This window comes from Bufo bufo, chromosome 2 (assembly GCF_905171765.1).
Source record: "Bufo bufo chromosome 2, aBufBuf1.1, whole genome shotgun sequence".
In the NCBI taxonomy this organism is placed as follows: domain Eukaryota; kingdom Metazoa; phylum Chordata; class Amphibia; order Anura; family Bufonidae; genus Bufo; species Bufo bufo.
Genome location: NC_053390.1, coordinates 598,033,689 through 598,058,318, shown reverse-complemented (window position 1 = coordinate 598,058,318; position 24,630 = coordinate 598,033,689). Strand labels below are relative to the sequence as shown.

Genomic DNA, 24,630 nt, shown 5'->3' with positions numbered 1-24,630 from the left:
CACTTACTATTTGTGGACAAGAATAGGCAGTTATATGTAACGGACGCCATTCGTGTTTTGAGGATCCGCGATTTGCGGGCTGCAAAACACACCACGGTCATGTGCATGCGGCCTTCATCAGTTTATTCCACTGATGAAATTTTTTATTTTTTTTTACAAATTTCATATTAATCTAAATAGTAGTTGTATTTCCCTTTTATTAGCTCTATACTTTTATAATTTGTGTGGAAGTGTTTTCAGTTATGTCATCAAAGACTTTCCAACTACTGTTTGCATCTATTTGGTTGGGGTGCACAATTTGAGAATTAGGTCAGCGCCATGCAAAGTAGCCATGTCCTCCTTTTTTACGACTGGTCACACGTTCGTGCCTCTGTTCTGCTGCTGGACACTGGATTTCGTTATTTCAGCATTCCCTGTAGTGCCTGGGGCCATTTCCTGGAGCTCCAATCAAGTGATTATGTCTGAACAGCTGAGGTTCTTCCTTTGTTCCTGCAAAATGAAGAGAAGTGCAATTTCTTTATTAATCCGTCCGCCCATCAAGTAATGCAGAACATTTCACATTTTGCTCATGTTGCAGCTTGTGGCTTCGGTTCCATTTACACAGATGTAATTGCTATGTTTGTGAGTCACAGAGTTTTATGGAGATATTGGGGAAAGTTGAAGTATAATTGTGTCTTTGATTATAAGACTTATATAGAAGATTAAATACAATTATTATTGTATTTTTTTTTTTTTTTTAGCCATTACCGAGCACCAAACACTTAGGCTACTTTCACATCGGCGTTTTGGCTTTCCGTTTGTGAGATCCGTTCAGGGTTCTCACAAGCGGTCCAAAACGGATCAGTTTTGCCCTAATGCATTCTGAATGGAAAAGGATCCGCTCAGAATGCATCACTTTTGCCTCCGTTCCGTCTTCGTTCCGCTTTGGAGGCGGACACCAAAACCCTGCTTGCAGCGTTTAGGTGTCCGTTGGACGAAACTGAGCCAAACGGATCCGTTCGGACACACAATGTAAGTCAATGGGGACGGATCCGTTTTCTGTGACACAATAGAAAACGGATCCGTCCTCCATTGACTTTCAATGGTGTTCAAGACGAATCCGTCTTGGCTATGTTAAAGATAATACAAACAGATCCATTCTGAACTGATGCAGATGGTTCTATTATCTGAACGGATCCGTCTGTGCAGATCCATGACGGATCCGCACCAAACGCGAGTGTGAAAGTAGTCTTAGCTGCTTTTCCTACTGTCATGCTCTTCAGGCATTATGGCATTGATATTTGTATACTGTATAGCTGAGTTATTTAGTTGTAATGTTTTCATACTTTCTACTTAGGCTACTTTCCATTTCTCTTCCTCTAAAATAACAGGAAGGGATTTTCTGCAGGCTTTGACATTGCCCTAGTTCGCACAAGCGAAAAAAGAAGGGAGTCTTCAACAAAAAAGGAGAACAAAAAGATACAAGAGTATTGTAATAATGTCTATGAAACCTGTGTAGATACATTCTACCAAGGACCAGCGCACTAAAAATGAACAATCTTCCGTTATAATCTCTGAATTGGGCATATTTACAAAAGAAACTATGCAGTTCACATTTTTTTGGTCAAACTGTGTTTGCCCACATTGTCCACATAAAAAAGTTAACCTTGAACCATTTAATAATAATAATCTTTATTTATAATAGCGCCAACTTTTTCTGCAGCGCTTTACAATCAGAGGGTTCATGTACAATCGAAATCATGCACTACAGAGCAACAAACAAGTCAACTATTAAAACAACAGGAATGAGGGCCCTGCCCGCAAGAGCTTACAATCTACAATCTTACAATCCATGAAACACTTGCAACTGATGGATAGTTTTAATTCACAGTTGAAACACACCGCAGTATAACTGAATCCTGCCTAAGGCTCTCACAGGGTCCACAGGATGTGAAGCTTCCACATTTAAGCATTGTATATTAGTCTTCTTGTAGTTTTAGTTGTATACTGGATTTACATACCTGACAAGATTTTATACTATTTACAGTTTTCCACTTCCATCCTTAGCCTTGTGTAAAGGTGTAATGCATGATTGCAGGTCATTTTTGCTCTTTTTCTGTATTTGTCATTCCCTTTAATTCTTGCACTGTGCCTTTCCCTGTGGGATTAGCTCACAGTGCAGGGACCACTAATCTCCTCAGCCAAATGCCAGATGGAACTGGATGTCAGTGTTCCCTTTCTCATCCTCACAGAGAAGGCCTGCCCAGTCGTATGCTCCCACCATCCCCAAGCAGATTGACATTGGAATAAAAATAAGAGATCCCCAAGCTCCTCCTGGTTCTTTGTAATTGCCAAAAAATGCCTACTGTAATGCCTTCTTCTAGGTCATGATTATATGTAGTTTTTGCCTTATTCAGTGTTTAATTGACATTGACTGTCTAGTACAGTCTGCTCTCAGCATTTAAAGAAACAAAATCTAAATCTGCTATAATATATATTATGTTTAGATACAGTAAGCATGTTATAACCGGAAATGTCGCTCAGTATCATCAACCTACAATAGGTTATATGGGGGTCATTTATTATAAGATATATGCCAATTTTTGGCGCATATCTGTCACAGCTTCGGTCGCAAAGGGGATTTGCGGGCAAATCTGCAACTTTTCCCCTCTCATGCCATGTCTTAAAAATAAAAAGGAGGGAAGTTTTGATCTAAATCCACGCCAGCAAGGGATGCGCATAGCTTAGGTGCATTAAGCGCCAGCGCAAGGGGTATTAAGACCAGCGTCTAAAACATCTAAATAAATCTCCCTAGATCATGATGTTGAATCTCATACTAATACCAATTTTCCTCACCTGTAACCAGGTTTAAAAGAAGGATGGTACCCTTAGGACGTTAATTATTCCATTTGATCCTGAATGATTGAGTTAGGACATCTACTACATTTATCAGTCGTCCTGTCAGGAGAGAAGACACTTTGCAGAGTGTGTTAGATCAAGGAGACTTTAATACAGGGGGAGATTTTTTTGCCAAAAAATTGCCGGGTCGGACTGGCCCACCAGAGAATCCACCAGTGGGCTCAGGCTCTGATACCATAGCGAGCCTCAAAGATCCAGGAAAAAAACCATTTGGCTTCCCTTGGAGCCAGTCACTTGCCACTATGGTTTCGGGTTGCGTCTTGACAATACTTTCCTCTGGTGCGCCCCAGGTCCCCCAATCCAGCACAGTGTACATGCTTTTCAACACGTGTAGTAATTGTTTTAGATAGCATGTACGGGTGCAGCCCATCAAGTACAAGCCTGGCAGTTAGCTGTGTTCTGCATACGGACCTTGATGCCAGGCTTCATCATGTGTAGGCAGCTAATACCTTCTCCTTCCCTTTATGATTCACATCTGGATTTGGCTTACAAACCCTGATCAGAACCTGCATGTGTGCAGTCTTAGATTGCATTACATAACATACTTGCATCTCATCAGTTATTATGTTTTTGATTTGTCTTCTGCCTAATTTAACATATGAATAACAGAAAAAAAAACTGATTTTATGGGTGCAATTACATGGACTAGTTTTGTGGCATTTTCATGCTGTGATTTACCCAAAATGACAGCAAAAAAAAAAAAAAACACACGGCAACACCGGCACGTGTGACTATACTTGTATTTTTTTAAAGCTGCGGTTGGAGGAAGGTTGCCAAAAATCTTCAGTAGAAGAAGGATGTGATAAGCTTTATTTATCAATCCGGATCTGAGGAGAGATGTAAGCGGGCCGGGTGTGAGGCAGACATGGCTTACCTGTTGTTATGTGGGGGCTTCTAGATGAGCACTGGATTCTTTAGTTGCTAGGATACGGTGCACACAGGGCGGGGAGTCGCAGTGTGTGGAACCAGCTCGTTGTGGTAGGAAAATGATGTTATAATATGGTTGACCTATGCAAAATGGTTTCTATTCAGATCAATTCTAGAACTGAATTGGCATCCATGTGTTTTACTTGAAAGGTTGTCCTTATTAGTAAGGAGGGCTTTGTTATATATTCAGTTAACATATAATATAGGTCACTAAAAAATGTGAATGTATTACAAACCTGTCCCAAAATATGTGTGCTGTCATTTAATGTGTTTAGGCCTCTTTTCACACAGTCACAGTTTGATTAGTGTTTTTCATCAGTGATTTTGAGCCAAAACCAGGAGTGAAGCCTACAAAGATATAAGGCATAATGGTAAGATCTGCACCCGTTCTGTGTTTAGAGTCGCAACTGGTCTTGTCTCACCATCACTGATGGAAATCACTGGCCCAACACTGTATGGAAGTGCCCTTATTCACACGTCCTTGTTTTCCTACTGACTGTGGGTTACTGGAAAAACATCAACTATATGCAGTACTTCGGTCAGTAATGCATGTCAAGCACCCATTGAAGACTATAGGTCAGCGAAAACCACTGACTGAACAAGGATGACACTGACCATTTGTAGGAGATGCTCTGGAAGTCCCTTTTTCAGCCTATCAATGAACATGGCATACAGGTGATACACAGAGGGCAAAATATTAACACCCGGACCAACAGTGGATCCTTCACAGTCATCTTCGAGGATGAAACACTAACTGTCTTGTCAGGGACGTCATCACTGGCACAGACATGTGAAGGCGGCCTGACATATATTCATCTTGGAGGTACATTCTAGCCTTTTCAGATTCTGAGAATTGGGATTAAAAGCATGAAAGCCATGTGTTGGGACTTTAAAAGTATGTTGAGCCTACCCTAGGTCATAGAACTGCCTGTATTACAGCTATAGAACTCTCTGAAGCTTTCCAGAACGTTGAGGTTCATGCACCAGTTCTGAGGCGGACTGGCCATATACTCTACAGGGAAATTTCCAAGTTGGTCGATGCCCAGGGGGCCATCTGAACCCTCCTCAGTGGCTGCTGGCCAGGTACATAACAATCTGATGTTCTCAGGATTAATTAATGCTAGAAACATCAGCTACTTATGCACCTGACCAGCAGCCGCAGGTGCCCTCCTGAATTCTCGCCATTTAGTATGGTGATAGGGCAGTATTCTATGCTGCACTGTGGTATTTGGTTCTGCTGGGGCTGTATTTTGTGCTGCACTACTGTATTGCTGGCCCCGCCTACTTCAGTTGTTCCTGCCTCCCTGTGGCTTCTGTTGGCCCTGCCTACTTGTGTTGCCCCGCCTTCTGTCAATTAGGACTCGCCTACAACTTGGGGCCCCTTATAGGTTTTTTTCTAGGGGCACTTTAATCTCCCAGTCCGACCCTGTGTGTTCTGCTCTATAAATATTCTAAATGCAGCACAGTGTTATGTTAATGTGTCTGGTTTTACATACAGTATTGCAGTGGACATCCCATGATAAAGGGTGTAAGAGTAGATTCATGCATGTACCTATCTACAGAATATTGCAGGGATTTTGTCCTATGAAAGGCTTTTTTCAGTGAGGGCTTTGACCAAATATTGTATCTCTCCGTTTTGAAATGTCAGAAAGTATGCTATTCTGCCTGACAAAATGAATGAAATCTTAATGGAATGTGGCTAGTAAAAGGGATTTAGCGCAGAATACTTCCATTCAAGTCACAAGGATCATTACCAAAAATATTTCTACATTTTCAGAAAAATGGCAAAACATAGCGACCGATGCTTGTGCACACAGAAGCTTAATCCCTTCAGAGCCAGACCAATTCTCTTTTCTACGTTTTCATTTTCTCCTCCTCACCTTCCAAGAACCATAACTTCTTTCTTTTATGTTCACATAGATGTATGAGGGCTTGTGTTTTGCAGGGCAAGTTGTATTTTGAGACGTCGCCATTTAAGATGTCACCATTTAAGTTCTCATATTTTGTATTGGAAAACAGGGAAAAGTTCTTTGTGGGGTGAAATGTGAAGTGTCTGGCTGCAGTTTTCTCCCTTCTCCACATTGAGGACAATGGTCGACCAAGCCAGACAAACGTGTATGAAGGGGTCAGGAGAGACGCGTCCAGCCGATAGCTATGTATTATGTGCTGCCCTTCTGTGATAGGTGTTAGAAATATCCGTGAGGAGTCCAGTTTTACTGAGATACAAGAAATTTTGTTGGACCATAAGAAGAAAATAAGGGTGCCTTCACACCAGAACATTTCTGTGACTGACATAAGTTCCATTCATATGAATGGGGTTGTTTTGGCGGGAGGCACATGGATTTCTGTAAGCCCGATTCAGGTGATGCTCAATGGCAGCAATTTTCTGCAACAAAATCTACCATGTTTGAAGGCACCCTCAAGTTCCTCTAGTGAAGAATACATTTATTAGATATATTTGTGACCGATTTGTTCCTCTTACTATAAAAGCTATAGTTTAAATCCGTTTTCCAAAGAAGTTCCTGTGTGAATAGCCGTATAGCATTACACGAGTGCAGAAGACCTGGGCAGAGCGAATGCCAATCAACGTTTCATTAAATTCAGCTGCTCTAATCTGAAGTACAGAAGCATGAAGGAAACATTCAGAGGTCATTCATTATTCCAAAAATAACCAGAGTAATCACCATCATGTCAGAATTGCATTTGGCAAATATGTCAATTGTTTCCAATACTCAGACTAAAATTAACTGGTACGGTGAAAGAGTTTCATTGTGAGCGATAAAACCGCTGCCCTCCTAAGTGTACAGACAGATTGCCACCACTTAGTGGTATCCTGTACAACTGAGGACGGCACCATTCCTTTTAAGAAGGCATTGGCATATATCCCTTTTTTGAAGCCTAATTATAGAGATCTACAAGATTTCGATCTGAAATGCTGTATGGCAGCTTCTTTGCACTATTAGGTGGCTATAGCTAAGCGTCTGCCCATAGATCTGATGTGGAAGAGCACTTTGGTTACAGCTGAATATCTTTGGGGTGCATTTACATGGGACTGTCATGGTGAAGTGTTTACATGCAGTATTGCTGTGACCCCCCCTCTTCTGTTTCCATTGATCTGTGGCGCAGATCTGCTGAATATTATGGGAAGCATACTTCTGAAATCCCTGAAGCACTTTCCTAAACATACCAATGTGAACACAGCACATTTACCAATATTTATGCCATGTTTTTATTCATTTATAGAAAACACTTTTTTAGATTTTTTTCTTAAATTTTCTTTTCTTACATTTTTTCTTTTAATTTTGGCAGTACTATCCCATTAAAACCTGAGTACAAAATATTGTTGCTCTTTAGCAGTAATCTTAGGCATCTTGCACAAAACCGTATGTATTTTGCGGTCCGCCAAAAAAACAGATCCGCAAAAAATACGGATGACATCCGTGTGCTATCCGTATTTTGCACTACGGAACAGCTGGCCCTTCATAGAACTGTACTATCCTTGTCCGTAATGCGGACAATAATAGGACATGTTCTATCTTTTAGCGGAACGGACATACGGAAACAGAGTGCACACGGAGTAACTTCCGTTTTATTTTTGCGGACCTATTGAAGTGAATAGTTCTGCATACGGTACGCAAAGAAAAAACGGAACAGACACGGAAAGAAAATACGTTCATGTGCATGAGCCCTTAGGGTGCATTCACACGACCGTATAAATGGATCCGCATCCGTTCCACAATTTTGCAGAACGGGTGCGGACCCATTCATTTTAAAGGGGCCGCAAAAGATGCGGACAGCACACAGTGTTTTTTTTTTTACTCCCAGCCCTCCCAAACTTTTTACTCCCAGCCATAACTTTTTTATTTTTTCATTCACATAGCCGTATGAGTGCTGCTTGTTGTTTGTAAGATAAGATGTACTTTCTAATAGTACCATTTACGGATACAATTGCATACAATGTGATGGGAAGCGAGGGGTTGGGGGGTTTTCAATAAAACTGAACTGTTTTATTTTCTAGGTCAGTATAATTACAACCATACCACATACTGTATGTATAGTTTTTCTTCCATTTTAGTACTGAAAAATTTGAAACTTTGGAAATAAACTAATTTTTTCTTTGCATTGCCACATTCTGACCTCCATAATTTATTTTTATTTTTATGTGTACGTAGCTGTGTGAGGGCTCATTTTTTCTGGGGCGATCTGTACTTTTCATTGATATGTATGTGGTGGACGTTATTATCAATTGCATACATTAGTCCCAGGTGTCTGCTGTTTAAAACTAAAGCTATGGCACCCGCTCCGCTTGCAAGCGGGTGCCATTTTTAAAGGCCCAATCGCCGATGTAAACTTACGTGGGGCAGTCGGGAATGGATTAAAAAATGTTATAGATTTGTGGTTGTGTGATTGAGAAGAATGTAACAGATTTGTGGTTGTGTGATCGAGAAGAATATAATAAATTTGTGGTTGTGTGATCGAGAAGAATATAATAAATTTGTGGCTGTGTGATTGAGAAGAATCTAACAGATTTGTGGCTGTGTGATTGAGAAGAATATAACAGATTTGTGGCTGTGTGATTGAGAAGAATGTATGAGATTTGTGGCTGTGTGATCGAGAAGAATGTAATAAATTTGTGGCTGTGTGATTGAGAAGAATGTAACAGATTTGTGGCTGTGTGATTGAGAAGAATGTAATAAATTTGTGGCTGTGTGATTGAGAAGAATGTAACAGATTTGTGGCTTTGTGATTGAGAAGAATGTAATAAATTTGTGGCTGTGTGATCGAGAAGAATATAACAGATTTGTGGCTGTGTGATTGAGAAGAATGTAATAGATTTGTGGCTGTGTGATTGAGAAGAATGTATGAGATTTGTGGCTGTGTGATCGAGAAGAATGTAATAAATTTGTGGCTGTGTGATTGAGAAGAATGTAACAGATTTGTGGCTGTGTGATTGAGAAGAATGTAACAGATTTGTGGCTGTGTGATTGAGAAGAATGTAACAGATTTGTGGCTGTGTGATTGAGAAGAATGTAACAGATTTGTGGCTGTATGATTGAGAAGAATGTAACAGATTTGTGGCTGTGTGATCGAGAAGAATGTAACAGATTTGTGGCTGTATGATCGAGAAGAATGTAACAGATTTGTGGCTGTGATTGAGAAGAATGTAACAGATTTGTGGCTGTGTGATCGAGAAGAATGTAACAGATTTGTGGCTGTGTGATTGAGAAGAATGTAACAGATTTGTGGCTGTGTGATTGAGAAGAATACAATACATTTGTGGCTGTGTGATCGAGAAGAATGTAATAACAGCTTTGTACATTAGAGGAATGTAATGTATCAGTGGCATTTGTTACATAATCAGAAAGACAGCGAGGGGAAAAATCAAAACATGGCCCACAGTGAGTAATTCAATAGGGCTCACATGCACAGAGAGGCATTTCACACTGGCAGACTTGGACTCCTTGTGCTGAGAAGGCTGGCTGTGTATTGGAAGGCAGCCCCCTCCATTTACATGCATAACTGGCCTAGTAGGTGTAAAAATAGACAGACAGTGCCCGAATTGGAAATGGTCACTCAGTGATGACCGCAGTTGCTGGAGATGGAGATGAATCCCCAGAGAGACTCCAGTGAGCAAAGGGATAAACTGGGAGTAGTGAACACTGGCTGTCTGAGTTGACATGGATGTCTGACGCTGCTGACAAGTCCATAGCTTGGGGTCAAACAGTTATGGGCAATGCACCACTTTGCCAGGCATGTCACACTGGGAAATCAGTTGGTCATGTTGGAAGTATCAGTGATTTGGAGAAAATTCTGGACTACTATGGCTACAGTATTGAAGAAATCTCAGAGCAGGAATCTATGGTGAGTACATCAGACCAAGGAGAAGTAACACTTGTCATCATGATAAAGACAGGGAGTTTGGAGAGAAGTTGGTTTGCTGGAGATAGATAGATAGATAGATATAGATAGATAATAGATAGATAGATCGATAGATAATAGATAGATAATAGATAGATAGATCGATAGATAATAAATAAATAGATAATAGATAGATCAATAGATAGATGATAGATAGATAATAAATAGATAGATAATAAATTGATAGATAGATATAGACTAGTCGCAGGCAGTTCGCAGTTGCACACAACCTGCTTCATGGTCCATGAAGGCAAATTTATGTGCAATCAAAAATTCAACAGGGTTGAATTATTTACAACGGTCTTGTAGCAGTCACGTTAGGTCAGGGGTCACATGACCCCATTGACATGATGCAGTGTTATTGTGTCGCTGTGTAACCCTAGGCTCACGTCTAAGCAAATACAGTCTGCAGCAGCATCATAAACTAAATATCATTATTTGTATTAGAAAATAATTTAATAATTAGAAATCAGGTTAAAGTGTTGCTAATGTCAGCAGAACATAACTGTATGATTTTTAACTGCCTGTCGCCGTTCGCGCTAAATAATGACTTTTATAATATGCTAATGATCCGCTAGGTGCTAGTGGGGCGTTGCTGCATCACCTAGAGGCTCCGTCTTCTCACTCTTTGGCACGCCCATGTCCAGTTGATTGACGTCAAGTTCTCCTCTGCGCCTGTAAAATCCCGCGCCTGCGCAGTGAGTGAAGTCGGCAGCAGGAGAGCGTCCTTCACCGCCTGCGCCGAATACTAAACGGGAAGGCGCACGCGTGGGATTTTACGGGCACAGAGGAGAACTTGACGTCAATCAACTGGACATGGGCGTGCCAAAGTGTGAGAAGACGGAGCCTCTAGGTGCTGCAGCAACGCCCCACTAGTACCTAGCGGCTCATTAGCATATTATAAAAGTCTTTATTTAGCGCGAACGGCGGCAGGGAGTTAAAAATCATACAGTTATGTTCTGCTGACATTAGCACATCGCTAGTGTCAGCCAGATACATAACGATTTTTCTGATGACAGAAACCCTAACATATATTTTTCAGTTTCTGTGCCTTTATTTTTTGAGGCCCGTATGCGGATGCATTCACCTCAATGGGTCAGCATAAAAAACGGGATATACTCTGTGTGCATTCCATGTCCGCATGGCCGTTCCACCAAAAAATAGTCCTATTATTGTCCGTATTATGGACAAGGATAGGACTGTTTTATCATGGGCCAGACGTTCTGTTCCTCAAAATGTAGAATACACACGACCGGTATCTGTGTTTTGCGGATCCACAATTTGTGGACCACAGAACAGGCAACGGTCGTATGCATGAGCCTTTAGCCTGAGGAAGAAATGTGAGTTGTCTCGAAAGCTCGCTATGTAACATCATTGCTTCTCTTTTTGTTGGCCATTAAAAGGTATCAGACCTGCAAGACTCTTAGATTGCTTCTCTTAATGACAGCGGACCCATTCATTCTCTATAGGGGAAGGAATGGATGTGGACAGCACACAGTGTGCTGTCTGCATCCGCATTTCCGGAGCCCGCCCCTGATCTTCTGGTCCGTGGCTCCAGGTTTCTGTCACCACGGACCATAACGCAATTGTATGACAGCAAGCATAACGGAATGCCTTTAGAGGCATTCCGTTATTCATTCCGTCATAATAGAAGTCTATGGCCAGCAAAATGGATCCGTCCGGTTTCCATTATGCAGAGGAGTCCTCTCCGGCATAACGGAAACAGGAAGTATCCTTTATGCAGGCCATAAACTTCTATTATGACGGAATGAATTATGGAATGCCTCTAAAGGCATTCCGTTATGCTTGCTGTCATAGAATTGCGTTATGGTCCGTGGTAACGGAATCCATAAAGCAATTCACCTTTTACCTCCAAACGAAGCGTGAACGAATTTCAAAATATGATATTCGCTCATCTCTAATGGCTCCATCTGTACACACACATATATGCATACAGTATGTACAAAGGGGAGGCAGACATCCACACGTATTCATATATACACAAACACAAGAAAGATATACTACAGTGTGCATAGATACATGCAAATACTGATAGACGTGCACATATATATACAGTACAGACCAAAAGTTTGGACACACCTTCTCATTCGAAGAGTTTTCTTTATTTTCATGACTATGAAAATTGTAGATTCACACTGAAGGCATCAAAACTATGAATTAACACATGTGGAATTATATATATAACAAACAAGTGTGAAACAACTGAAAATATGTCATATTCTAGGTTCTTCAAAGTAGCCACCTTTTGCTTTGATTACTGCTTTGCACACTCTTAGCATTCTCTAGATGAGCTTCAAGAGGTAGTCCCCTGAAATGGTTTTCACTTCACAGGTGTGCCCTGTCAGGTTTAATAAGTTGGATTTCTTGCCTTATAAATGGGGTTGGGACCATCAGTTGCGTTGAGGAGAAGTCAGGTGGATACACAGCTGATAGTCCTACTGAATAGACTGTTAGAATTTGTATTATGGCAAGAAAAAAGCAGCTAAGTATAGAAAAACGAGTGGCCATCATTACTTTAAGAAATGAAGGTCAGTCAGTCAGTCAGCCGAAAAATTGGGAAAACTTTGAAAGTAAGGGCTATTTGACCATGAAGGAGAGTGATGGGGTGCTGCGCCAGATGACCTGGCCTCCACAGTCACCGGACCTGAACCCAATCGAGATGGTTTGGGGTGAGTTGGACCGCAGAGTGAAGGCAAAAGGGCCAACAAGTGCTAAGCATCTCTGGGAACTCCTTCATGACTGTTGGAAGACCATTTCAGGGGACTACCTCTTGAAACTCATCAAGAGAATGCCAAGAGTGTGCAAAGCAGTAATCAAAGCAAAAGGTGGCTACTTTGAAGAACCTAGAATATGACATATTTTCTGTTGTTTCACACTTGTTTGTTATGTATATAATTACACATGTGTTAATTCATAGTTTTGATGCCTTTCGTAGTCATGAAAATAAAGAAAACTCTTTGAATGAGAAGGTGTGTCCAAACTTTTGGTCTGTACTGTATATATATACACACATAACAAAGACGTGTATGTATTGTACATTAGCATAGCCAAACAAGAATGCACACGCATAGAAAGCATGCACATATGTGGATACCCACAGCTCACAATCCTCCATCCTGCTCCCCTGGTGTCCAGCATATAATAGCAGTTTATTATAACCTCCTTCATCCCCAGTAACATGATATAATACACTGTATTACATGGCTCGGCCTCCACAGGCTCCCACCCTTCCCTCTGCACCGGTGGGGTCTTCAGTTCGGCAGACTGTACAGCTACAGACCAATCAGACCTTCTCTGTCCTGTAGGAAAAATGATGATTGGTGGAGCAGCCTCCAGTCACTGAGTTCCACACCCAACAGATTAGTGAGTGACAGGCTGATCCACCAATCAGCACTTTTCCTTCACAAACCAGGAAGTGTGGCTTGTTAATCAGTGAACGGGATGTTGTAATGGACGCAGAGCATCCAGGGGCCCCATAGCAGTGATCTCGCTCTCGGCCACAAACCGTACAAAACAAAGCGCTTAAATCGGGCCCAAATATCACTGTGCAGCTAAGACGTATATGTAAGTCTTTTTAGCTGCATGGTCAGTTATGACAGAAGTATACTGTATATACAGATGGTGGATGCAATGCTACAAAGCCACAAGGACTATCCGTGGAGCAGCGCTGCAGTGAAGAGCCATTATCCACTACATGGTTGATAAAGCTGTGTAGTTACCGACTGCCGACTTCTGGCCAGCAAATCGGTGGGGGTGCAGGGTCTGGACCTCTGACAATCAGCTAGTTATGGTCCATCTTGAGGGCAACCTCTTTAAGCAAACTACACATATTTGATATCATTACACACAGGAGAGTAAGACGATTACATTTTGGATTATTTTTTCCCCCAATTTTATTACATTGAGTTAAAAATGGAGAACAAGGCGAGCATTTGAATTGTATACTGTAACTGAATATTTTTCTGTATATAAAACAGAAAAAAAAGGGGTTTTCTAGAATTTTAATGTGGATGACCTATCATTAGGATAGGTCATAATTATCAGATAAGCGGGGTCCAGCACCTGACACCCCCACTGTCTGCATAGCTCCGTACACTGTGCAGTAACCATAGCTGGTTGCTGAAGTTCAGTCCTGTTCCAGTGAATGGAAGAGAGCTGCTGAGACCAGGCATGCACAAGTACACAGTGTCTGCATCCGGCACATCATGGCTCCTGCAAACAGATGATGATCAGGGGTACCAGGAGGCGGACCCCATGCCCATCTGATATTAATGGCCTTTTTTTAGGGTACAGGTTTCTGCATGATGTTTTGGAAGCCAAAATCAGGAGTGGATCATAAAAGGACAGAAAGCTTAAAGGACTTCTCTTTTTTTTTTTTATTCACTCCTGGTTTTAGCTTCAAAAACTGCACCTACAAGCCTGGCTGTAAAGCCGTACCTAAAAAAAACACATTTATATTGAAAATATTGGCCCCGTTTTGTTACCACATAAAAGCCCATTCTGTCCTACAAAAATTGTGAAATTATGAAAAGATGAAGATTTGATGTGGACAGCATTAGTCTTGAATGGGTTAAATGTATAAACTATTACTGGAATAATTAAAAGCAGGCTAGTGGTAATTAAAGGACAATCCCATTAGTTTTTCCATGTGCTGCTCCTGATGTTACCACCAACAATCTGATCCCAGTGATCGATGTGCTCATGTGATTTTCTGCCTGTAGGCTCATGTAATGGCAGTGACATTATGCGTGCCTAATTCAATGGAAAGCCTTTACTGCTCCATTCCAGGTGACCCCCAGGTGACTTTCACTGTTCCAGGCTCTCGTCTAAACTTGGAATGTCACATGCATAACTTAGATAGCTATAAATACTATAGTTTGTACCCAACTCTTAAAGGGGTTGTTCACCTTTTGTAGAGCTTTTCTACAGACCCTCTACAGTGTGGACTCATCCGTGGTGGTAGTCACACCTCCCTGATCCCCGCCACTGGGTTCCACCACAGCCCTGCAGGTCCCGGCGTCTTCACTAGTCATCATCCGGTTTGATGCCAGGTCACATGACTGCTGCAGCCAGTGACTGGCCAAATCAGTCATGTGTCACCCTTTTGGCATGTGACGGCTGCATATGGTTATCATGTCACTGGTATGGCTAGTCAATGACTGCAGCGGTAACATCACCAGGGTCAAATCATATGTTGACACTGGGAGACCTGGGACCTGCAGAGCCGGCAGGGTGGCGATAGAGCCAGAACCCAGTGGCGGTAAAGCACAGTATGATTACCACCAACCATGGGTCTTGCCACACCCTGGGTCTGTAGAAAAGCTCTACAAAGATAAACAACCCCTTTAATTTGATCTTTCCTGTCTTACATATTCTGACAATTAAGTAGGTTGTCTAAGCTTCCAGCTGGCCAACCCAATCAGAACCTGTGCCCAATTTAAAAACTAAATAAAAAATACTACTCACCTGTCAGCAGTGCCACTGTTCCCATGCTTTGACCCAATTCCTGACAGCTTCAGGGCCCTATTGGACCGGAAGTGGCTTGGTCCTGTGACCGCTGTGGCCACGCCCACCCACAGCAGCCAATGCTGGCATGATTTTACCGCAAAATCGTGCACCCATTGGTTGCTGCGGGTGGGCGTGGCTTGGCTGCCTGCAGTCAGCTGCATTGTGGGGTCATACCATGATCCCTATTCCATGCCCTAGATCAGGGATAGCCAACCTGCGGCTCTCCAGCTGTTGCAAAACTACAACTCCCAGCATGCGCAGACAGCCTGCAGCTATCCGCCTACAGCAGTGCATGGTGGGAATTGTAGTTTTACAACAGCTGGAGAGCCACAGGTTGGCCAGCCCTGCCCTAGATGTCTATGATGGGGATACCCTTTTATTACATAGCAGATTTAGCAAAGCTGAGCTTGGCCTTTGGCTTGATTTTACAGTATTATACCTGCGGTCTTCCTCCTGGCTAGAGATAAGCCTACGCAGTGATCTTAACTCAGTGAGTGAAAATAAAGAGGTTATTGTTGATTTGGACACTTTGGTAGGAAAAGGAATCATCTCTTGGATGTCATACCTGTGGAAAACCAAATCTGCATCTCTGTGATAGAGAAGGAGTAGCAGTGTATATGCAGAATGACTGTGACTAGCGGTCATATGTATGGTAGAGTTTGATTATTTCAGCGACGTAACAGTAGGACCACGCCGCCAGTTTTTTTATGCAGTTTCTGAAGCTAAAATCAGGAGCGGCTCATAAAAGGAGAGACTGTATACAGGGCAGATACCACTTCTCTTTTTTGAATCCACTCCTGGTTTTGGTTTAAAAAACAGAATAAAAAAACGTGAACGTGTGGCCGAACCCTAAGGCAACAGTTTAATACTTTATTGCAAGATTTAAGCTTTGCCAGAAAATCAAGATCCAGCTGGCATGAATGGCTGGTGCCTGCTGGAGCTGGTTCAGAATCCAGTAGGAGTAGCAATGCGGTGACTCACATCTTCTCCGGATTCATGTGTCTTTATCTGGTTTTCTGCTTAGACTCATCTGTTTGTGTTGAAAGCCATTTGCACTTCTGCATAATGATAATTTATGATAATAAAGTCAATCCACACATGACATAACAGTTCCTTGTATTTGTGGGTTGTGCTCTTAAGGTACCAGTTGTGCCCTGCTCCTGTCTCCCCTATGACTGGCACCATAATCACTGTGATCCATCAAAACGTATGCCAACTGATGGCATTTGTAAGACAGATCAGGATCCTGATCCGTCTTACAAATGCATTGAAATGCCAGATCCATCTTTCCGGTGTCATCCGGAAAAACGGACCGGATGCGCAGACCGGAAGGACAGATCCGGCATTGCAGTGTTTTGAATGCCGGATTCGGCACTAATACATTCCTATGGAAAAAAATTCAGATTCCGGCAAGTGTTCCGGATTTTTGGCCGGAGATAAAACCGTAGCATGCTGCGTTATTATCTTCGTCCTGAAAAGTCAAAAAGACTGAACTGAAGACTTCCTGAACGGATTGCTCTCCATTCAGAATGCATGGGGATAAAACTGATCAGTTCTTTTCCGGAATAGAGCCACTAGGATGGAACTCAATGCCGGAAAAAAATAACGCTAGAGTGAAAGTCCCTAATACTAATATTAAGTTACTGTCTGTATTATAGCCCAAAGCTAAACCTTGTTGTAAGTGGAAACAATCAAAAAGCATGTCATCATGCTGATGCCTGCCAGCTTAGATGAGCTCCAGTAATGTAGTAGGAGCTTGTTTTTTCCCTACAGCAATATTTGATATGATTTTTTTCCCCCAGAATGCAGATGACAGATTAAGGCTACTTTCACACTGGCGTTTTGGCTTTCCGTTTGTGAGATCCGTTCAGGGCTCTCACAAGCGATCCAAAACGGGTCAGTTTTGCCCCAATGCATTCTGAATGGAAAAGGATCTGCTCAGAATACATCAGTTTGCCTCCGTTCAGTCTCCATTCCGCTCTGGAGGCGGACACCAAAACACTGCTTGCAGCGTTTTGCTGTCCGCTTGACGAAACTGAGCCAAACGGATCTGTCCTGACACACAATGTAAGTCAATGGGGGATGGATCCGTTTTCTCTGACACAATCTGGCACAATAGAAAACGGATCCGTCTCCCATTGACTTTCAACAGAGTTCATGACGGATCCGTCTTGGCTATGTTACAGATAATACAAATGGATCCGTTCATGACTGATGCATGCGGTTGTATTATTGTAACGGATCCGTTTTTGCAGATCCATGACAGATCCGCCCAAAACGCGAGTGTGAAAGTAGCCTAAGACTACATTCACACAACTGTAGGTATTTTGCAGTCCACAAAACGCAAATCTACAAAATACTGATGGTGTCCACAGCGGTAAACAGCTGATCGGCGGGGGCCCCGGGTGTCGAAACCCCGCCGATCAAATGCTGATCTATCCAGAGGATAGATCATCAGTTTAAACAAACTGCAGAACCCCTTTAAAAAGAGAATAAAACATTCAGATATGGAACAACGGATCCATGAAAAACGGACCGCAAAACAACAACGGTCGTGTGCATGAGCCTTTCCTCCAACTTTGGAAAGTGGGTGTGGCTAACCTGTCATGCCGATATAAAGGGAGTCTGTCCGCTTGTTTCCGCCTACTAAACCAAGCAGAGTGGCATGTAGGGCTCGCACAGACAAATAATTAAATTTTCATCTCCGTTGCTGCATTTAGCAGAAAAAGCACTTTGTTCAAGTATGCAAATGAGCTATTCGGTGCCCTGAGGGTGAGCCCAAGCCCCAGGTTCCCCCTCTCAGGTGTCTATATACTGCACTCACCTGCGGTGCATACCAGGATTTCTGCACATGCTCATTTCAGTTCTTCCCCCGAGATGCTGTACTGAGCATGTGCTGAAGTTCTGGCGTACACCACAGGTACGAGATAACAAGCAAACATTGTGCGCCATTGGATAAAATTGGTGCAAATTACGACAACGCAGACTCCTGCAAAATTGATTTAAAAAATTCCCCTCCCGATAAATGTCCTGTATTAGTATTTCATTTTAGTAACATATCTTGGGCACAGGGGAGGGGGATATAAAATTCTGCAATGTACCAATTATTCCCAAAGATATACATTTATTGTACACTTGTTAGTTATGAGAACAGTGTACTCACCTATATTTGGTGTCCCACAAGTTATTTTTTTAATATTTATTTATATATAAAAAGTATTTGACTTTATTAAACTTTTCTCCATTGCAATGTACAAAGGGTTTATGGTAGAAATGAGAGGTCTTTGTGATATATGCCACCAGGAGGAGTGCATCCACCTAGTCCACTACTGTTTGGATCTCACCCCTGCTAGTCATGTACTATTATGACACTGGGTGACAGGGATTCACAGTTTTAGCAGAGCTGAGTTTGTCATTTGGCACAGCTCATCATCATATCACTTTGAGGCATGTTCTACTGAACTGCGCAAAAGAAAGAGCTTCAGCTCTGCGAGATGTTATGTAGGTACCTCCAGTCATGCACTGGTTAAGCGTCCGCCTGTGCAGAAGAGGACTGTGGGCGTGATGCAGCATTTGTGCTCGGTGCAGCTGAGCTGTGCTTTATCTGCTTACACGATTGGCTAAGCATCGGGGGGGCCGGTGACACATCAATGCGGATTACTGGTTTGCTGTTAACAGGACGTGCTGCTTCCCGTGACCTTTAGTTAATGTGCCAAAGAGATAACATTTGCCTATAGCACCCCTCAGACCAGCCCAGTGCCCATATCCATACGTACTAGATACAAAGATGGCTTCCGCCTTTATTTGCATTGACGATGTTATGTGTGTGTTTATTCCTTTACCAGTTTCTTACAATTGCCTATGGAAAGCAGGTCACTGATAAAAGCCATTAGCAAAATAATTAATATTTTAAACGCCGTCCCTGCCTAGATTTACCCGTAGAGCGTAGAAAAAGTTTTCGAAGTCTGTTCAGCAAAACTTAGTAATGGCTTATACTACTGATCTGTGCATCTATAGCAGCTACGCTGGCCAGATCCTTAGGGTACGACCATACAGCGCAGTTGTGTGGGATATGGGACGTGGCCATGCTGCAATCAAAAAACGTGGGTCCATGCAGGCCGCACTAGGCCCTGATTAAAGTAACGAGAATGCACTGGTTAAGTAGTCTTAATTGTTAATGACCGTGGGGTTCCTGCAATACAGTGCAACCATTAACAATGCAGTGCGGTCTCATTTGTTCAATTAGGGCCTGGTGCAGCCTGGTTCTTGATCAGGACAGTGATGGTCAGTTCACAGTGTTCGCCAACGAACACATGCGGGCTGCCATCTTGACTCACCCGTCCGGCGATGCACAGGTAAGCCCTTACCTGTGCCGGGAGCCGGTCTGAAATCAAATGCGGTCACCGGGAGCAGGCAGTTCCGAGAACAGCCGCCAGGGGCATTCATCGGGCTGTTCTCAGAACTGCCTGCTCCCAGTGACTGCATTTGATTTCAGACTGGCTCCCGGCACAGGTAAGGGCTTACCTGTGCATCGCCGGACGGGTGAGTCAATATGGCAGCCCGCATGTGTTTGTTGGCGAACACTGCGAACTGACCATCACTGGATCAGGGGGGGATTGGCCATAGACTCTACAGGGAAATTTCCTGGTGGGCCGATGTCCAGTTGGCTGCCAGAACTCTTCTCACAGCCGCCAGCTAGGTGAGTAAGAATCTGTTGCTCCCAGAGTTGATTAAAGGGCTTCTGTCACCCCACTAAACTATATTTTTTTTTTTGGGGTACTTATAATCCCTATACCGCGATATATCTATACATTATGTTATTAATCATTTTCGTTCTGTAGATAAGGCAAAAAACTTACTTTTATAATATGCTAATTACCTGTCTACCAGCAAGTAGGGCGTCTACTTGCTGGTAGCAGCCGCAAAAAAAATGCCCCCTCCTCTTGTTGATTGACAGGGCCAGCCGCGATCTCCTTCTCCGGCTGGTCCTGTCTGCATTTCAAAAACCGCGCGCCTGTCTTGATTCCGCGCAGGCGCCCTGAGAGAAGGAGGCTCGCCTCCTCAGCACTCCCTCAGTGCGCCTGCGCCGATGACGTCTTCTCTTTCAATGACGTCATCGGCGCAGGCGCACTGAGGGAGTGCTGAGGAGGCGATCCTCCTTCTCTCAGAGCGCCTGCGCCGAATCAAGACAGGCACGCGATTTTTGAAATGCAGACAGGACCAGCCGGAGGAGGAGATCGCGGCTGGCCCTGTCAATCAACAGGAGGAGGGGGCGGTTTTTTGCGGCTGCTACCAGCAAGTAGACGCCCTACTTGCTGGTAGACAGGTAATTAGCATATTATAAAAGTATGTTTTTTGCCTTATCTACAGAACGAAAATGATTAATAACATAATGTATAGATATATTGCAGTATAGGGATTATAATTACCCCAAAAAAAAATATGAGTTTAGTGGGGTGACAGAAGCCCTTTAAAGCTGGGGGCGTCAAGTATATATATGTACATGGCCGGTGACCACAGGTGGCTTCTTGATTCTTGAATTCAACTTTGCCATCCTGAGGCAACTGGTGTAGGAGGACAGAACGTGGCAGCTGGCACTGGCCACCACAGAGAGGCCGCTTCTATGAAGGTATCTTTTGCTGCTGGTGCATTCTTTTATGCTGCACTGTGGTTTTTGGCTCTGCTGGGACGGTATTTTGTGCTGCAATATGTTATTACTGGCTGTGCCTTCTTCCGCTGTCCCACCTTCTGTCAATTTGGACCTGCCTACAACACACGGGGCCAATTTTTTTTTTTCCAGGGCCACATTAAGTTCCCAGTCCGCCCCTGTTCTTGATTGCAGCATGGCCACGTCCCAAACTCCACACAAGCGCACCGTGTGGTCGTAACTTTATAAATAGGTGCATGTGATTTTGCGCTTGTCATAAGAGGTGCCACAATTTGACGTAGTTCTGGGTCATAATGTATCAAGTTTTAGACCTAGCCTCGCCTGTTTTGTGTTTTCCAGCTCAACAAGAAGCCATGGCTAAGTGGAAATAGGACATTGTGCACCAAAGGAAGCCAACCAATAGTTGGTGTAAAGTTGGTGCAAATAGTTGGCTAAGCCACATGTGTATGGGAGGGAGTCAGGAGAGATGGCTGTCGTTTTGTCTGACAGCTATTGAATGTGTATGAGCGCCTTAAAGACTATCCCTGCACCACTATAGTATAGTCCAGTATATGTCCCTGGGGTCTCGATTAGGAGGCCCCCCTAGCACTGCTGTTTGGGATCACATTCTGTGTAAGGTGCGTGTATAGACAGAAAAGAATTATTACATTCATTAGTCAGTACTTGTAGATGTGGGAGAGGCTGTGACAAAGTGAGTGGCTTATTTTAATCATTATCTATACTGTGTCTGTTTAAAGGGGAATACCTATTGTATACAGCGGGGGTTACAGGAACAGGCAAACGAGCTGTGCTACATAGCCCACCAAGCTGTTTCCGCATCGCATACACTGGGTCAGATGAAAAAAGTGTACCATTGGAATCAAGTCCCCTGTTTTATGGACTGTCCAGGACTTTACCTATGTTTGGCAACCTTGTATTTATTACCAATAATTACTGTTAATATCAGTACATATAGATTTCTCTTTCTGTTGGCACCATGTGTTAGAATAACTGATGTATCTCAGCCAGACTTATATGGGCATATGTGTCATGGTTTGATAGTTCTTACATTGCAGACACAATGATCTTTACATCCTGTAGTTTGCTCCAGAAATGTGACCAATTTACTTTTTGTTTTAACAGTCGGACAGCAATACTAGCTTCCTCAAAGCTGCGCGATCAGGCAATTTGGATAAGGTACTGGAGTACCTAAAAGGAGGAGTAGACATCAATACGAGTAATCAGGTACAGTAAACTACCCATCATGTATGCTGTTTATTTTGTGTGCATAAATTGTGGCACATACAACTTCTGTCTAAATGTATGCCTGGGAGGCTTAAAGGGGTTGTCTCACTTCAGTAAGTGGCATTTATCACGTAGAGAAAGTTAATACAAGGCACTTACTAATGTATTGTGATTGTCCATATTGCTTCCTTTGCTGGCTGGATTCATTTTTCCATCACATTATACACTGCTTGTTTCCATGGTTACAGACCACCCCGCAATCCATCAGGGTGGTCGTGCTTGCACACTATAGGAAAAAGCATCAGCCTCTCTGATGGCAGGGAGCATAGGAGGGAACATAGGCTAGTGCTTTTTCCTATATTGCGCAAGCACGACCACCGCTGATGGATTGCAGGGTGGTCTGTAACCATGGAAAAAATCAGCGTATAATGTGATGGAAAAATGAATCCAGCCGGCAAAGGAAGCAATATGGACAATGACAATACATTAGTAAGTGCCTTGTAATAACTTTCTCTACATGATAAATGCCACTTACTGAAGCGAGACAACCCCTTTAAGTTCCCCATTTATTCTTTCTGCACTGCATGCAATATCCTCCTTGTATTGCTTGTACTTGTAATTAGGTTAGATTTACGTACAGTAACAGTAGGGTTGTCACGATACCAGAATTTAGACTTCAGTTTCGATACCAAGTAAAGTATTACGATACTCAATACCAAATAATACTTTGCCAAAAAAAACACAAAAAATACCCACACAATAACCTCATTTTGCCCATTATGTGAGGTGAGGAGGCACTTGATGGGGTCACTTATTATTAATGTGAGGTACATGGAGTTCCAAATTGATAGTCATGTGCTTCACATTAATATATACCCCAACAATTACCACCTCACATTAGAGTTGTTGCGATACCAAATTTTTAAATCCGTTTCGATACCATAAAAAAGTATTGCGATACTCGATACCATTCGATACCACGCGAAAAACTAAACCAAAAAAGCCACGTGCATTCCACATGTTAAAAAATGGCGAATCGCGCAGTTTTTATTTGTTTTTTCTGTTCCGGCGTTCACTGCATAGATTTTTTTAAATATTTTAATAGTTTTCTGACGTGGCGATATGTGATATGTTTATTTATTGCTTATACATTTTATATGTGAAATTGGGAAAGGGGGTGATTCATACTTAATATTTTGGTGGGCTTTATTTTATTTTATTCTTTACACTTTTTATTTAATAACTATTTCCCCCTTTAGGGGCCAGAACCTGGGATTTTTTCATCCCTTGTCCTATTCACCCTAAGGCTGCGTTCACACGGGCGAGATTTCCGCGCGGGTGCAATGCGGTAGGTGAACGCATTGCACCCGCACTGAATCTGGACCCATTCATTTCTATGGGGCTGTTCAGATGAGCGATGATTTTCACGCATCACTTATGCGTTGCGTGAAAATCGCAGCATGCTCTATATTCCGCGTTTTTCACGCAACGCAGGCCCCATAGAAGTGAATGGGGTTGCGTGAAAATTGCAAGCATCCGCAAGCAAGTGCGGATGCGGTGCGATTTTCACGCATGGTTGCTAGGTGACAGTCTATAAACTGTATTACTTTCCAAAAACATTGCACCCGCGCGATAAAAACTGAACATCGGAAAGCAATTGCAGTCAAAACTGACTGCAATTGCATTCCTACTCGCGCGGTTTTGCCACAACACACCGGGACGCATCCGGACCTAATCCGGACACGCTCGTGTGAACGCAGCCTAATAGATCTCCATCAGGGTGAATAGGACCTCACACTCTCTCCCTGCTGCTCTGTGCTCTGTGCACACAGCATCAGGGATGTTACCATGGCAGCCAGGGTTTCATGGTAACCGATCGGAGCCCCAGGCTTACACTGCTGGGGCTCCGATCAGAAGCTGCTACTGCCACCAATGAGGGGGAGGGGACCCTGTGGCCACTGCCACCAATGATTTTAATACTGGGGGGTGGGGGGCACTGTGCCACCAATGATTTTAGTGGGGTGGAGGGTTGAGGGAGGGGGGGCGCACTGCGCCACCAATGATAATTACCCCTTAATACAGGAGGCGGGTACTGGCAGATCAGCGGCAGTTAACCCCTCAGGTGCCGCAGCTCCCTGTCAGGGGCAGGGTGCCGGCAATGCGATTCTGCTGCCGTCACCCGCCTCCTGTATTATGTGTTAAAGTCTGGAACCATATAAAGTAGTCTTTAAGTATTAGGCTACACAGAGCGGCGCCCAGAGATTCTCCTGCTCCATATGCTAATTGCTATTGGAGCAATGGGGAGGAAACATCAGCTTCTCTAATAGGCGTTCCTTCTCCCTGGCTGTAGCGCTGTACAATAGCAGCGCAGCGCAGGGAGAAGGAACGCCCACTAGAGAAGCTGATGTCTCCTCCCCATTGCTCCGATAGTAATTGGCATATGGAGCAGGAGCCAGTAATGGGCA

At 43.2% G+C, this 24,630-nt stretch overlaps 1 protein-coding gene across 50 annotated transcripts in view; it reads left to right on the top strand.

The window, feature by feature from the left end:
- The window catches only part of ANK2 (ankyrin 2), a 536,395-nt gene that overhangs the window by 322,733 nt on the left and 189,032 nt on the right, over positions 1 to 24,630 (top strand). For 21 of the 50 annotated variants that reach the window (XM_040418306.1, XM_040418298.1, XM_040418331.1 and 18 more), the window contains exons 1-2: positions 9,455 to 9,687; positions 22,064 to 22,165. In XM_040418306.1, coding sequence (XP_040274240.1) covers positions 9,508 to 9,687; positions 22,064 to 22,165 — 282 coding nt within the window. In that variant the 5' untranslated portion in view covers positions 9,455 to 9,507. Of the gene's footprint in view, positions 1 to 9,453; positions 9,688 to 22,063; positions 22,166 to 24,630 lie in introns of those variants that run through there. The other 29 variants (XM_040418305.1, XM_040418330.1, XM_040418328.1 and 26 more) reach the window with 4 other exon arrangements.